We start from the raw sequence: 17380 nt of genomic DNA on the forward strand, positions 1-17380 counted from the left end.
TTTTAGATGTCAGGGGGCTTAGTGGATATTCCCCACAAAATCACACACTTGGCTTACTTGTGAGATTCTTCCCACATCCAAAGTCATTGTTTTGCAAATGACTTTGATGATGAGTATGGCCACCATTTTCCCACAGCAGTTCTCTCACCTGCAGTTCAGTCCTCCCACAGCAAGGGGTAGTAGAGCCTTATTTAATCACATATTTAAGAGAATTATCACTAAACACCTCCCCCAGTGTTCCACATTGTTATCATATTGACTGGAATGCAAGTTTGGGAACCCTGTGGGTCACTTTGTTAGGAAACAATGGTGACCACAATAATGCTATTAAAGGGTTTGTTTACTTTCTTGAGTTTTTGGATATAAATTCAGTTTTAGTGTATGTTTTTTATTAATTGCATGCAAAAGCTTTTTGACTCAATCAAAAACGTTCATTTAAACTGAAAAATAATAATAAACAAGTCTATCAAGAAAGATCTCTATTAGTCCATCCATGCAGCTGCCAGTTCAGCACTTGCAAACTCTTACCAGTGACCGCGTCTGGGTCCATCTTGTCTTCTACCTTTCTGCTTACTGCTCGATCCTTATCTGATCAGTAATTATCAGAGCCACTGTGAATTTCTGTCATTATCACAACTCTGCATGATGCTTTCTTGATAATTATTGCAGAAGAAATGTTCCATTGTTACTGTTGTTGTTTTAACCATTTAGTATCATCAGACATGAATGAAACAAGCAGATGTCTGGTAAAGTTGATGAATGTTACATTACATGTAATAACATGTTAATGTAGCAACGGATGAGTTTTTTAACCAATCATAAGGCGAATAACACTGTAAAAGGGCATTTTTTAAATGCCCCAGGATTTTTTTCTCTTTTGAGAACAGCATGATCATTGATCGCCTCACAGCAAGGAGGTCCTGGGTTCGAATCCCCGTCGGCCGGGGCCTCTCTGTGCGGAGTTTGCATGTTCCCCCCGTGTCTGCGTGGGTTTCCTCCGGGTACTCCGGTTTCCTCCCACAGTCCAAAGACATGCAGGTTAGGCTGATTGGAGAGTCTAAATTGCCCGTAGGTATGAGTGTGTGAGTGAATGGTGTGTGTGCCCTGCGATGGACTGGCGACCTGTCCAGGGTGTATTCCTGCCTTTCGCCCAATGTATGCTGGGATAGGCTCCAGCCCCCCTGCGACCCTGTTCAGGATAAGCGGGTTCAGATAATGGATGGATGGATGGATGATCATTGATGATAGCTTCCTATTTTTGGCTAGAAATTATTCTACTGGGTCAGTACAAGGAAGTGATTTGAGTTATTAATGGGCTTAGTTCTGACACTACTTAGTTTTTCATATCCATGGCCAAAGCCATTTTTTCTTATCATTCATTCATTCATTCATTATCCTAACCCACTTATCCTGAACAGGGTCGCAGTGGGGCTGGAGCCTATCCCAGCATACATTGGGCGAAAGGCAGGAATACACCCTGGACAGGTCGCCAGTCCATCACAGGGCACACACACCATTCACTCACACACTCATACCTATGGGCAATTTAGACTCCAATCAGCCTAACCTGCATGTCTTTGGACTGTGGGAAGAAACCGGAGTACCCGGAGGAAACCCACGCAGACACGGGGAGAACATGCAAACTCCGCACAGAGAGGCCCCGGCCGACGGGGATTCAAACCCAGGACCTCCTTGCTGTGAGGCGGCAGTGCTACCCACTGCACCATCCGTGCCGCCGTATTTTTTTTTATGATAGCAAATATTACAATTTGTTTTGTTGAAGTTGAAGTCTGAGTCAAGGTTAGAGGTGGGGGAAGATTTGGATTTGGAGTCAAGGGAATGCTATGTTTTTGGGAAAGGGGTTATTGTAGTAGACACACAAACCAAAAAATCTTATTCCACAGTAACACATGCTGCACAATAACTGTAGGATGGGCACCTGCCACAGTTACTTTTTGACTGTCTTGAGGTTGTTAATTTTTTTCTTTTTTTTCAGATGTCAGGGGGCTTAGAGGATATTCCCCACAAAATCACACACTTGGCTTATTTGTGAGATTCTTCCCACATCCAAAGTCATTGTTTTGCAAATGACTTTGATGATGAGTATGGCCACCATTTTCCCACAGCAGTTCTCTCACCTGCAGTTCAGTCCTCCCACAGTAAGGGGGCAGTAGAGCCTTATTTAATCACATATTTAAGAGAATTATCACTAAACACCTCCCCAGTGTTCCACATTGTTATGATATTGACTGGAATGCAAGTTTGGGAACCCTGTGGGTCACTTTGTCAGGAAAAAATGGTGACCACAATAATGCTATTAAAGGGTTTGTTTACTTTCTTGAGTTTTTGGATAAAAACTCAGTTTTAGTGTATGTTTTTGATTCATTGCATGCAAAAGCTTTTTGACTCAATCAAAAACATTTATTAAAACTGAAATAATAATCATAAAAAAATCTATCAAGAAAGATCTCTTTTAGTCCATCCATGCAGCTGCCAGTTCAGCACTTGCAAACTCTTACCAATGACCGCATCTGGGTCCATCTTGTCTTCTACCTTACTGCTCACTGCTCCATCCTTATCTGATCAATAATCATCAGAGCCACTGTGAATTTCTGTCATTATCACAACTCTGCATGATGCTTTCTTGATAATTATTGCAGAAGAAATGTTCCATTGTTACTGTTGTTGTTTTAACTCTTTAGTATCATCAGACATGAATGAAACAAGCAGATGAATGTTACATTACATGTAATAACATGTAAATGTAGCAAGGGAAGAGTGTTACCTCATTTTTCTTACACTGTCAGAATTTTTTTTTAACCAATCATAAGGCGAATAACACTGTAAAAGGGCATTTTTTAAATGCCCCAGGATTTTTTTCTCTTTTGAGAACAGCATGATCATTAATGATAGCTTCCTATTTTTGATTACAAATTATTCTACTGGGTCAGTACAAGGAAGTGTTTTGAGTTATTAATGGGCTTAGTTCTGACACTACTTAGTTCTTCATACCCATGGCCAAAGCCATTTTTTCTTGTGATAGCAAAAATTACAATTTGTTTTCTTGAAGTTGAAGTCTGAGTCAATGTTAGGGGTGGGGGAAGATTTGGATTTGGAGTCAAGGGAATGCTATGTTTTTGGGAAAGGGGTTATTGTAGTAGACACACAAACCAAAAACTCTTGTTCCACAGTAACACATGCTGCACAATAACTGTAGGATGGGCACCTGCCACAGTTAATTTTTGACTGTCTTGAGGTTGTTAATTCTTTAAATGTAATTTTGAGATGTCAGAGGAGCTTAAAATCACACACTTGGCTTATTTGTGAGATTCTTCCTACGTCCAAAGTCATTGTTTTGCAAATGACTTTGATGATGAGTACGGCCACCATTTTCCCACAGCAGTTATCTCACCTGCAGTTCAGTCCTCCCACAGCAAGGGGTAGTAGAGCCTTATTTAATTTAATTTTGAAGAGAATTATCACTAAGCACCTCCCCCAGTGTTCCACATTGTTATGATATTGACTGGAATGCAAGTTTGGGAACCCTGTGGGTCACTTTGTTAGGAAAGAATGGTGACCACAATAATGCTATTAAAGGGTTTGTTTACTTTCTTGAGTTTTTGGATATGAATTCAGTTTCAGTGTATGTTTTTGATTCATTGCATGCAAAACCTTTTTGACTCAATCAGAAACATTCATTGAAACTGAATTAATATATTTTAAAAGATCTATCAAGAAAGATCTCTTAGTCCATCCATGCAGCTGCCAGTTCAGCACTTGCAAACTCTTACCAGTGACCGCGTCTGGGTCCATCTTGTCTTCTACCTTACTGCTTACTGCTCGATCCTTATCTGATCAGTAATTATCAAAGCCACTGTGAATTTCTGTCATTATCAACTCATTATCAACTCTGCATGATGCTTTTTTGATAATTATTGCATAAGAAATGTTCCATTGTTACTGTTGTTGTTTTAACCGTTTAGTATCATCAGACATGAACGAAACAAGCAGATGTCTGGTAAAGTTGATGAATGTTACATTACATGTAATAACATGTCAATGTAGCAAGGGATGAGTGTTACCTCATTTTTCTGACGGTGTCAGAAAAATGTATTTAATCAATCACAAGAGGTAAAGGTTTTTTTCTCTTTTGAAAACAGCATGATCATTCATGATAGCTTCCTATTTTTGGTTAGAAATTATTCTACTAGGTCAGTAAAAGTAAATGTTTTGAGTTATTAATGGGCTTAACTACCTAGTTCTTCATACCCATGGCCAAAGCCATTTGTTGCCAAATGACTTTGATAATGTCAATGCTTCTGTCCATGCTATGTTCAGTGCAACCCTTGCAAACTCTTACCAACTGTGACTTTGTCTTGTCCTTTCCTGCTTTCTGCACCATCATCCTTAGCTGATCAATAATCATCACAGCCACTGTAATTTTCTGCCGTCCTCATAACAGTTTTCTTTCATTCACATCAATTCATTGTACAATATATTTTGGAAATTATTTGTAAGTGTGTAATGCAAGGCAGAGTTTGCCGTAGTCCAAATAACACCACTTGGGCAAGAATTATAATTGAAGAAGTAATAACAGCTAGATATATTTTATTAAACATTTTTCATGCACACATTTCCACAGATTGTTGTCACTTTTTGAATGCTTGCAGTCAATTCTCATTTATATTTTTATTCTCACCTTAGGTGACACTTGTACCTTGCAAACAAGCTAACAGTTATGTTCCCAGTAATGTTGGCAGTCATTTATCATTAATAGTGTGAACACTGCTGTGAAGGGAAAGTAGGTATACAGTCATAAGTAGCTCACACATCTGACTGTAAAAATGAATTTGCTAATGTATGCTATTTGGGTACTAAAGTGATTCCACACAAGCAGGATACAAATATTCTGGATTAAGAACTGAATTATAGGCTGTAAAATCCTGTCAATGAAATTTAGGGCCAGATCTTCTGCAACTGCAGAACCATTAAAATGGCCTTTAATGTAGTGTTGTACTACTCTAACTACTGTCAGAGTAATGACCATCATATCTACTATAGTGATAACAATACAAGAACACTGGCAAGGACTATAAGACCAACAGAAATAATAGTAAGCACAAGTTAATTAGTAGTAAGTCGTAAAACAGAACTGTAGTGTGTATATGGCTAGACTCCAGTTAACACAGAGCAGTTGTGTGTGTGTATGTATGGCTATAGTATATTTCAGTTAACACGGAACTGTAGTGTGTATATGGCTATATGCCAGTTAACACAGAGGAGTTGTGTGTGTGTGTGGGTCTTACAGAGTCTTACCTGTGCTTGGTTCTGGAGTTCCTGTGTATTGTCTGGGACCATTGTCCTTTCCAGAATCTGTATTCTGTCCTGTGCTCTTCTGAGCTCCACCATCATCGTTGGTGACCGGCACAGCTTCTGGGATGGGCTGCTTTTGGGCTGCTTCGCTGGCGTTACTCATGCCCTCCTTATCCTTCTGCAGTTTCATTTGCTGCTCCTGGGCGATTTTTGCCAGGTCGACCCCCGCACCTCCTGCCTGGGTGGTTTTCCGAACTTTCTTTTTACCATAAAGATTAGGATCGTTGTCAGCTGTGCCCACCCAGAAGGACATGGATGAACCAAAGGAAGAGAGGTGAAGAGAGAGAGATTAGCAGAACTGGTGTTTTCATAGGACATTTGGAGCACTCCTTAAATTTCTCTTTAACTTTATTCTTAAAAACTCAGGGACAAAGCAGTTCGACGACGTTTCGCCCATAAGCTTCTCATTTCATAAGAAACTTAAAACAATGCAGAGGTATTTGATGAAATAACAAACAAAATCATTGTTGCGTATTTCTTCGTAATTAAAATTTACATTACATTACATTATTTTACAGTTTAATAATCATGTTCTATTCTTCGTGGCATTTTGCATCCTGACACCAAACTCTTTTTGAAAGAAAATGGACGACGCATTATGTTATCAGTGACTCACCTTCCACTATAAGCCATGCACTGCAGGACTTAATGCCAGCCATGGCTGCATAGATACCGCCGTCTACGCGCATACAGTCCTTCACCACCAGCCTGTGGATGAGCTTGTCCTCAGACACGGTGATGTCAAACTTTTCCCCTTGTTCCAGGGGCTTGTTCTTACCCATCCATAAGATCTTTGGGAAGGGGTGAGAGAGGAGGCACTCAAAGACCGCGTCCTCTCTCTCTTTCGCCTTCACCTCCTGTATTTTGACGATGAACTCGACGGGGATAACTGAAAGACATTGTGTGTTATTGCTGTGGCGCACATGCGAAGCCTTTGTTTTTATGTAGACAGGGGCTTTCAGCCCTGTAAGACACTGTTCCTAATTATGATTACGGTTATGATTATGATGCTAATTATTATTATTCCAGAGCTGAGATGTTGTGTTGTAAAACCAGCTAATTTTACCCCGCATTGTGGCCAACAGAAGCACCAAGTTACCTGCAGAAGGTATCTGAAAACATGTGGGTAAATCTATGTAAATTATCAGTTATTCAATTCTATATGGCAGTGGTTGTTCTCGTGCAAAATTACTCTTGAAGTCAGTTGAGAAGATGGTGGCATCCTCAACAAAAACTTGGTACAACCCAGCATCGCTTTGGGTCAGGTCCCTGATGCTGAACACATATTTCCTGCCAGTCTTCTTCAGGTGGTGCTTGGAATCTTTGTCACTGCTAAGAGGAATGAATTCACCATCCTGTCAAATAAAAACCACCATTGAAAAACATCAATTCTTAAGCAGTGATGTCGGATTGTATGCCATGCATTATTGCTCTGGACTTAATAGAAATAACTTCACCTTATAGAGGAAAACTTGATGCTGAGGGTTCGTTAGATCCATGGAAAATTCAAACTCTGCTAAACCGCTTGGTTTAATCTCAATATGTTTCAGCTTGGAAAGGTTCTCAATAAACTGGAGAGGTAGAGAGACCCAGGAAAAGAAAACAAAATGAAGGCAAACTGACAAATGGATGATTAGAAACAATAGAGGAGAGGAAATCTGGATTGAAGTCCGGTCCACTAGAACACCTGCAGATCAGACTACCTTTGCAGCATTACCGTTTGATAGATAGATCAGATAGAGCACTGTTAACCTGACCCTGATGATGATGAACTTGAAGGTGGATCAGGGGCTTTTTTCACAAAGCAGGATAAACAAACCAAACAAAAAACATCTGGAACATGGACTGAAGTAAAACTAGCTGTTCTGGGTTTTACTCAGTGAAGTTAACCCAGCTAACTCGGTAATCCTGATATAGACCCCAGGTAAATTTAACTTAGTGGCCACCAACCATGTTCTGGAGATCTACCGTCCTATAGGTTTTCATTGCGATCCTAATTTAGAAAACCTGATTCTACTAATTAGCAGCTCAACAGGATCTCTAGATGTTGAATGTACTGTGTTGGAGTAAAAACCTCCTGGACAGTAGATCTCCAGGAACAGGGTTGGGCAGCCCTGCTCTAGTTGTTGAATGAGGTGTGCTTTGTTAGGGTTGGAATGAAAACCTACAGCACAGTAGATCTCCAGGAACCTCTGGTCTAACTGAAACATATTACAGTTGTGTTCAAATAAATAGCGTTAAATGGTGCATTCAAAAAAGTGAATAAAGTGCAAATATTTCATAGCTTTTAGTTCCATATTTCAAATGAAGTGGAAACATTATACATTCAATTCCAAATCAAAGCATCAACAAATTTGATCAAGTCTGCCTTATTCTTTTACAGGAAGCAAAGAAAAGGAATATTAATCTGTTAGATAAAATTTTTCTCTTGAAACTCAAACTCTTACTGTATAAACTGAAGACATTTTTCAAGATTTAACATCCCTTTAAATTACTGAAGTAATATTTAGTTGCATAACCATTGCTGCGCATCGTCGTTGCATTGAGTCAACCAACTTCTGGCACCTAGAAACAGGTATTTCAGCCCAGGATGAACAAACAACATTCCGCAGTTCCTTTGAATTTTTGGGTTTTGCTTCAGAAACGTCATTTATAATATCACCCCACAAGTTTTCAATGGGGTTGAGGTTGAGGGATTGAGCTGGCCACTCCATTACCTCAATCCTTTTTGTCTGGAACCAAGATGTTGCTTGCTCACTCGAGTGTTTGGGGTTGTTGTCTTGTTGTTTCCTCTTCAGCATACGGCAACATAATCTCTTCAAGTATTTTGATGTATTCAAACTGATCCATGATCCTTGGTATACGAACCCAACACTGTAGTATGAGAAACATCCCCATACCATGATTTTTGCGCCACCATCCTTCACTGTCTTCAGTGTACTGTGGCTTGAATTCAGTACCCAGGGGTCGTCTGACATACTTCCGACGACCACTATACCCGAAAATAACAATTTTACTCTCATCAGTCCACTGAATGTTACGCCATTTCTCTTTGGGCCAATCGATGTGTTCCTTTTTTAGCCAATACTGCACATGCCATTTTTTCCAACAATGGTGCTTTATGGGGGCTTCTAGCTGATAGCTTAGCTTTGATCAAACGCCTTCTGACTGTAATAGCACTTACAGGTAATTGTAGATCATCTTTGATCTTTCTGGAGCTGATGAATAGCTGAATCTTTGCCATTCTGACTATTCTTCGATCTATTTTAACAGTAGTTGCTTGTTTTCTTCTGCGTGTTATGGGTTTTTGTTACCATTTGACAGTTGGGTCTGTTGTTTTTCTATTACACTAGTACATTTACAAGTAAATTATTTGCCATGCAGAAATATGACTACTACGAATAACAGTGGTTCATCAGGTTACTGATGCTGTACTGCTATTCTTTTGAACACAACTGTACATTTTAGTCATTGGCAGACGTTTTTAATCCAAAGCAATTTACAAGTGCATAGGTTCTTCCACAGGTTAAAGCATAAAATCCATAACTAGTAAAATACACATGAAGGGCTGTTCTAAACAAAACGACAGTTCATACCTCTGCTTGCTCTTTTTCTCTCTCTTTTCTTATCTGGTTTAGTTTTGTCAACGTCCAGCGGTAGTCTGTGACACCAAACTCAAAACAGATGCGTTCATAGTCTTTTTTTTCTGAACTCAGTAAAATCTCCCAGAATTTTGGGTCTATCTCCCCTTCCTTCTTTGGCCCGGCTTTAGGTTTTATAGCCCTTGAAAAAGAACATTAACAAAAAAATAAAAATAAAATAAAGGGTCCATCATTACTGTATTGTTGAAAAAGCATATGAGCTCATCAGTGCATTGTGTATGGTCTGACATTTCCACATTGTTCGTTGAGTGTATTTATATGTCTGGTTAATGACCCTGTCTTACCTAGGCTTCAGCAGTTTTCTGAACTTTGCTGGATCCTCTGCTTTAGGAGCTTAAAGGGTAAAACAGAACAAGTTTGAAATTTCATCACATATAGATACAGTATGGATCCATATAGAGGGCACTGGTATTCATCATAGAAGGGCACTGTATTCATAAAGGTCAACATGTAATGTTTACAGTATTTAAACTACTTGAACTGTATTTTTGTGATACTGTATGTACTGTGTGCCATTTACTGTAGTATATATCATCTGGTGGTTATTGGTGGTTATAACAATAAGAATAATTAAGAACAATAATTCAATTTGTGGTAACATGACATGACAACATACCTTCTGTTTTATTCATCTCGAAGGCAACTGGAAGAGAGAAATTACGTTTTTTTTTTAAATACCTTTTTAACACCTTGTGGATTCTACATTTTCATTAAATATAAGAGTGCCACCTGCTGGCCACATATGAAATATATATGCAGTGCTGATCCCAAAACCATATGTTGTCGTTTCTTACCTTTAATAACATTCAGTGTGGCAATGCAGATTGCTCTTCCAAACTCATTGGTTGCAAAGCATTTGTAGGTATCTTCTTGGTCTGGCGATACACTGGGTATCTGTTAAAAGGCAGTATGGAGATTCTTGTACTTCCACATTCAAAGGTACTATAGGTCATTTTGGACTTTTAACGGTCAAAAGAGGAATTGCAGGAACAAACACCTTGAAACCACAACACTGTTTATCCCTCCCCCTTCTCTTTGGGCTGACGTTGATGGTCGAATGGTCTTGTACCTTTTGAATTGTACCTTTTGTACCTTTAAGTATAATCAGCTCTAGTTGAGCACATTGCTGTCTGTTTTATATGTATACTTAAAGAATGGAGCTGACACTTCTAGATTGTCTTCTACATCAAATAACCCCTGGAATGTGCATTGGGAGTTATATTAAACTCTAACAGAGTATATATGAGTGCATTAGCATTGCAATATTAGAGCTGATTTAACACTGATTTAAAGCATTTGCAGATAAATATTGTTTTGAAAGGAAAGGTTCTCACCAGTACGGTGTATTCTTCGTCCGTTTCATCATAGGAATTCTGGTATTTTTCTGGGTCTGACATGTCTCCCTTGTTTCTTGTCCATATTACAGTTGGTTTAGGATCCCCACTGACCACCGCTTTGAAAATTGCTGGTTTACCTGTGAGGTTCACAAACATCATGTCACAGCAGGGGGGACAGAGGAACCAATAGCAGACACTGGGCTGATGCAAAAATGGCAGGTTTTAATTAAGGCAGATGAAGGGGCAGACAGAGTGTAAACAAAACAGGCAGAGTTAAAAAAAAAGTTTAAAAGGCAGAGGTACAGATATCCACAAAAACGAGAGAAGAGACCAGAGAAGCAGGCAGGGGTCATACACAGGAATCCAGAAAACAAAAACCAACGATGCAGAATGGCACAAGGGCAAGGGCTCGGGAACAAGGAGGGTAGAGCTGGGGCTCGGACTCGGAAAGCAGGATATGACGAACTAGCAAGGTGCAACTGAAAAGGACAGGTATAAATACACAGGGGAATGAGACAACCTAGGTGGGGCATGGGAGTGAGTGAGGGCAGTCTATCAAATAAACATCAGGTGAGACACATGAAATCATACAATCATACAATGACGAGGGAGGAACCAAAAACGCGGGACTGGATTCATATTTACTTTGTAAACTTGTACTACTTGTACTACTTGTATTTGGATGCTAGTTAAGCAGAGTTTGGCTAGGTAATACATTTGTGCGTTGCGGTATTACGATAAAAACAACAACAAAAAAAAAAACTGATGATCAAATCGGCCCTGGGGTCTCATTTATAAACGTTGCGTAGGCACAAAAGAATGCGTACACCACTTTCTAAGCAAACTTTGGCATTTATAAAAAATGAACTTCACGAGAAAATGTGCGGTCCTCCACGGAAACTCTGACCCATGCGTACGCACATTAACTGGAGAAATGAGAAACTGCGACTCCGATGGCAATGGGATGAAACGCGAGAAATGGTGTGAAATTGATACCACTGTGTAAAATAAATCAAAATATTACCTCTCAAGTATCATATATGAAGAGTTAATTTGCAAAAACGGATAAAAGCCTCTCTTACAACGAATAAACAAACAGCTGTTTGATTGATGCTCCCTGGAGTGCCCAAAAAATATGATTTAGGATGATAAATATAAACAGAGATGTTGTTGTAAAAGAATCCCTCAAATATGTAGACGAATTGTTAAACAATACTTCATGTAATTAAATGTATTCACATAAATAATATGGTGAACAGTCGGACAAATTACGCTGCACTGATGCCGTTTACAATGCGTCAGTCGGGCAGATACGAGTGCATAGTTTCATATATTGTTATCATATTCATATATTATGTTTTATAATGTGTTTATTGTTATGGATTTTTGTTTTATTTTTATTTTGTATTATTTTTTTAGTTTTGTTTTTTTCGTTTTATCTCTTAATTTTGTAAATGTGTTTTCAATGGTGCTAGTCAAATAACGTGTATTATTATCATTATTATTATTATTATTATTATTATTATTATCATCGTCATCATCACATTCGTTGTGCAGAACTGTTCTTCATTTACAATCAATCAGGATAATTCCCACACCTGTAGCTTTTCAGAGGCAATCAAATGGCTGAAATCCCTTTTCTTGGCCTTCTTTTCAGCGTTTGCCATTGTCGTCTTCGTGAAATGCATATTCATTAGGGGTGTTTCACTGCCTATTTATAGGCAACTGTGGGCGGGACATGAAGCTGGCAAAGATGCGCCACATTTAGAGTTGATTGTGATTTATAAAGGAAAACTGGCATGGGACGTGCGTGTGCACTGTTTTATAAATCAGAATATTTTTGTGCGTACGCACGTCCTGGGTTTCATGCATACGCAACCTTTTGACGTGAATCCTACGCACAGTTTCATAAATGAGGCCCTTGGTCCTTATCTATGTTGTGCAGGTAGCAGTTGGACCCTCTAGGGTCTTTCAGCGCACTTATCCCTGGTAATGGGTATGCACTTTGCACTTTGTTGTATGTCGCTCTGGATAAGAGCGTCTGCCAAATGCCATGAATGTAATGTCATGATTCAAATAGACCAGAAAATTCCAAAACCACCCGAATAGTGAAGCACGCAGACAGGGGAGTGACTTGGGATCAGAAAACATTCAGACACAGACATCACAGGGGAAGGTAAGTGCAAAGACTAATGAATGTAAACAGAAAACCAGACATGAATATAAAAAATTATAAATTTACAAAAACACAGAATAAACTAGCGGACAGAAATCAGGATCACAACACATGCAACTTCCTTTATTGCTTAAGGTATTGGCAGGGGCTTCATTCCTTCACAGATTAGCAGATTGTCAGTACGAATGTGTGTCTCTCTTTAAGGAGGTGTAGGGAATTATACTGGGGAAGGTGCTCTCTGATACATATTAGCTACATACAAGTGAATGTAAAGTAGCCATGGTAACCAGTAACTCACTATACAAGTTTTCCTTCCTTAGAAGTGTGTGATAAGTGTGACATTTATCTACAGATCTGTGGACTTGATACAAGCTGTTATTCAAAATAAAATAAACGTATGAAAGAATTGCTTTCACAATTGATGAGCAGGATGGTGTATTCTGTACCTCAAGGGCTGAAGTTGCAATGGGGATAAGAAAACCATACCTTCCTGAATAGTCAAGGCGATGGGTTTGCGGATGAAATCCGGAGTGCTTTTTCCTTCTGGAAGTTCCTCCACATACTGTGTGATCATGACACCCGGGACTTTGGACTTCTTTTTTATTGCCACTGCTAAAATCAATATAAAAGTTAAATATTTGGTATTTGGGGTCTACACTTCATTTAAAGGCATGTGGTGTATATAAATGTGTCTGTGTTTTTATAAAGTCGCAGGGTAGGTTGTTACACAGGTATACAACAGACGATTAAAGGTTGGAATATAACTGGCCAGTTTCACAGACAGATTCAGCCTTGTTTTAGATTAAATTCAGTTCTGAATGCAGATTCTCCATACAACACTCAATTTAGTCCAGGACTACCCTGAATCTGTTCCCATGAAACCAGCCCTATATCATAAGAATAAAATATTTGCCACCGAATAGAAAACCTTGCTCATTTATTGAATAGCACATACATTCTTATATTAGTGTTAATTCATCAGTAATACTATTCTTACTGAGCTGGCCAATAGCAATGAGAGAGTGGGGCTACAGGAAATCTCCCCTGCACTTTGCAGTGAAGGTTTTTCTGAATTCCTACAATCAACTAGTGCATCATCATTGGTGGTCATGAGATTTCTCCACCTGTTTTTGAAGTTTGAGATTCAGAAAGCATCACTAATCAATCATTTCTATTCAACCACTATTCATCTGTGCTAAAATAAAATCTTTTTGTCACAAACATTTTTTGTTTTAAAATTGTAATTTTATTTGGATGCTTTTAAAACACGTGTGTGTATGAACCTCCAGGACAAGGTTTATCTAGATTTTACAGTTTTACAGATTTTAGCCTAACCTTTTTGGAGGTTATATTGAAGTCACATTACACAGTGCTGTGAAGGCATATAGTCACATGCAATGTCCTGCAGACAGACACACTTAACAATACAACAAGAAAAATCTAAAAGCTTACTCTGTTTACATAATTTACATAATTTAAAAGTTGTAATCTGCCATGCTGTAATTATGGGAAGTGAGATGTATTGAGTATTTAAAACATTCTTGTTATTAAATTTGCCATGACCTACCTCCACCCTTGGGCTTGTCTGGAAAACCTTGTAGTGTACAATTGTGGTAACCAAACAGAAAGAAACAAGACAGGAGAACATTATTCTCAAACATAACACATCTGTGACTTTCTGAAATTATGTATGAGCACAAGCACACAGTGACATACCAAAATAACATACTGTAGCTTTACCTAAACATTACGTTACATTGTGTTACCTTATGTTACATTATTACAAACATTTGTTTTTTATGTCACCGTTTGCAATACCCTGTCACGTCATCTCTGTGGCAGAATGTGTTTATTGCACATTAATCAAAAATGTGTCACACTGCAGACATTTTGTTTTCAGTTCCTGCAAATATATTGAATGGCAGTCTTGAGTGTGAGCTGGTTTCTCACTCCCCCTGCTGAGGAAAGCTGATCACTTTTTACTTTTTCTTATTTTCTTTGCACAGACTTGTGGGGGAAAAGGCTCATGCACTGTTAGTCTTCCCAAGCTAAAATGGTTGGCACATAAGTTGTGAGTAGGTCTTCTTTTTTCAATGTGTCTTCATTTTTCTCTTTCAAGCTTCAGGTGACCTTTGGAGGTTAGGACTGCAGTTCCTTGTAAACTGATGTTGGTCCTTGCAGTGTTCCTTGTATATGATATGCATTTTCAGTCATTTAAAAGCCATTTCAATTTTAGAAAATCAAATGTTTGGACATCCCATCGTGTCAAAGACGCTAGTCCAGTATTGAGATCATTTCCTTTTGGGCCGTGTGGTCTTGCGTTGTTCTGCAATGTATAATGCAACTACAGGCATGGTGACAAATGAACATAAAATTAATGAAGATAGTTATCGTTATTTTGCTCATTCTAATGGTCAAATATCGTGAGGGATAATGCTCTTTTTGTAATGCATTTATATTTACAGGTATTTTTTGTTTCGTTTATGTTTTGTTTTTGTGGCAGAGGGGTGGTTTACGGAGCACCATGCTTACCCTGCCCGGGGGCCATTTCTGATTTCTGCTTTTTCCACATGATGGCGCCGCTGAGACTGTGCAGATTTAGCAGGCTCTCAAAGGCTGGAAGAAAATATGTTTTCTCTTATTTTGTTTCACAGTTTCACAGGTCATAGACTGACATGTTTAAGAGTTAAAAAGAGGCTTAAGTTATATTTAACTTCTCTCACATTACAACATGCATTTTTAAACTGTGATCACTTTACTTGTAAGTCCTGTAGCATTACCAAAATGTATGCGTAATGATTCTTGTACTGTCAGTATTTCTCTTTAAAGACTTAACCAGCCTAATTGGGTTACTGATGCTGCAGGTTATACTCAACATTAGCATTCAACAAGAAACACATTTCATCTTATTGTCTCAGCTCAATGTACCAATCAGAAGTTGTGAAGTCACAATAACCTTTTGTGGTTCCTTTCCACATAAAGTTGTGTAATCTTTCCCCCTTAAGGCTAATTTACACTTTTGTGAGAAAGTGTCTTGTGACAAATATGATGCAAAGCCGACACTTTTGAGCGTGTCTTTTGGGTGTTCTGTACCTGCAGATTTTTGAAAGGTCGCAGACACCTGTCAGAAGTGTTGAGCAGCCGTGATTGGTCTACTTAGATAAAAGGTTGCCATGGCTAGTTTAATAATTTACTAAAAGGCTACTTGTTTTATGAGTGAAGGCGTTTTCTTTTCAAAATGAGCGAGTAAAATGGAGGTTTTTTCTGTCAGCAGATACTTCGTCCCAAGACACTCTGTTGCCGAAGCATGAATTAACCTTTAGACTCACTTTATACTCTCACAGCTCATCTCCAGGTGTGACCCAAAAAAGAAAGTTAAATGTAAGTTATTTTTTATTCATTCCATGATCCAAAGTAGAATGTTTTGAAACCTTGTGAGCTATTCGCCTGGTATACAAAAGGACATGGAGCAGGTTGGGGTGTTCTCTTTTATTCCCTATCTTGGTACTGTATGTTAAGGCACCTGATGGCATCCTGATGGCATCCCTGCTTCCCAGGTTCTTTGAACAGCAGTTAGTTTTGAAATGTTCTGGGTGACATGGATTGACTGGTGCATTTCACAAGCTCTGTCGGGGGTGCAGGAGCTGACTATCTGACAAGGTTATTTGTGCTGCTTCGCTGTGAAAATATTCAGTGTAAAAAAAAACTGAATTTGTAGGCACAGCCATTTTTTTAAAATTAGGATGTTGGAAGATGAAGAATTGATGATAAAGTATTATTATTATTATTATTATTATTATTGTTATTATTATTATTATTATTATTATTATTTTTTTTAAATTATTATTATTATTATTATTATTTTTTTAAATTATTCTATAATATCTTTTTATTTTATAATACATTTAAAACTGGAATCTGAAACCCATGGCCTTGGCCTACCTGTATGCAAAGTGTGTTAAAATGAATTTGCAACACGTGTACAATGTATTCCAATACAAAAATTCTGTTGAGCTGTAGGAATTAGTGTGGGAGATGTCTGAAAAGTTAGCAACATGGTGGAAAGTTGTGGCAACATTCACACTTTTGATATGATAATTAGGAGAGTGCCCTTAGTCTCAACACATCCCACTTGCAAGATGTTGGTCAGTTTGAAATGTTCAAATTATTTACTTAAATGTTGCCAAAAGGAACAAAAGGAACACAGTGCCCTCTAAAATATTTGACTCTTTAGCCCATAAAGATATATTAGGATTTTGATGTAATATGCAGTACGTGCAGGGTAACTCTAAACGGATAGTTAATATTTTTATGAGTTTCTGGGGGTTCAGGGATCCTGTGCAGGCTGTGCTAGTCCATCAGGTCCCTGCTTCTGATAGGTCACATGCCCCATAAAAATATGGACATGCAACATGTGCACTAAGCTTCACCAACAGAGTAACCAGAAATGGCTTATTCCTCTTATATATTCATATTCATATTCTATATTTGTTAAAACTTTACAATAAGGTTCCATGAATTGGCATGAACTAATGTAGTTCTTAACTACTACTGAGAAGTTAATATTTACAGCTCTGTTAATGTATTTGTACATTACACGATTAATTCATGTTAGCAACTACATTAGTTACTGCAAATTCATATTGGAATGAAAAAGTCAATTAATGTATTTGTTAATGACAAATTATATTTAATTTCATGCTTAATGTATTTGCCTATCATTAATTCATTTTAACAACTATACTAGTACATGCTGATTCATGAACCTTATTGTAAAGTCTGACCATATATTTAGCCTTTATACGTGTGCACTGCCAAACTGAAACACTTTG

General features: G+C 38.3%; 1 protein-coding gene across 1 annotated transcript in view; it reads right to left on the reverse strand.

Annotated features, from left to right (window-relative positions):
* igfn1.4 (immunoglobulin like and fibronectin type III domain containing 1, tandem duplicate 4) overlaps positions 1–17380 on the reverse strand; it is a 36188-nt gene that overhangs the window by 18342 nt on the left and 466 nt on the right. The window contains exons 2-12 of the mRNA XM_061218707.1: positions 13035–13200; positions 10370–10509; positions 9776–9929; positions 9652–9678; positions 9320–9368; positions 8970–9156; positions 6831–6944; positions 6566–6728; positions 5990–6262; positions 5317–5604; positions 2520–2579 (exon numbers count right to left, since the gene is read on the reverse strand). Coding sequence (XP_061074691.1) covers positions 2520–2579; positions 5317–5604; positions 5990–6262; positions 6566–6728; positions 6831–6944; positions 8970–9156; positions 9320–9368; positions 9652–9678; positions 9776–9929; positions 10370–10509; positions 13035–13200 — 1621 coding nt within the window. The remainder of the gene's footprint in view (positions 1–2519; positions 2580–5316; positions 5605–5989; positions 6263–6565; positions 6729–6830; positions 6945–8969; positions 9157–9319; positions 9369–9651; positions 9679–9775; positions 9930–10369; positions 10510–13034; positions 13201–17380) is intronic.

This window comes from Conger conger, chromosome 14 (genome assembly GCF_963514075.1).
Source record: "Conger conger chromosome 14, fConCon1.1, whole genome shotgun sequence".
Lineage (NCBI taxonomy): Eukaryota > Metazoa > Chordata > Actinopteri > Anguilliformes > Congridae > Conger > Conger conger.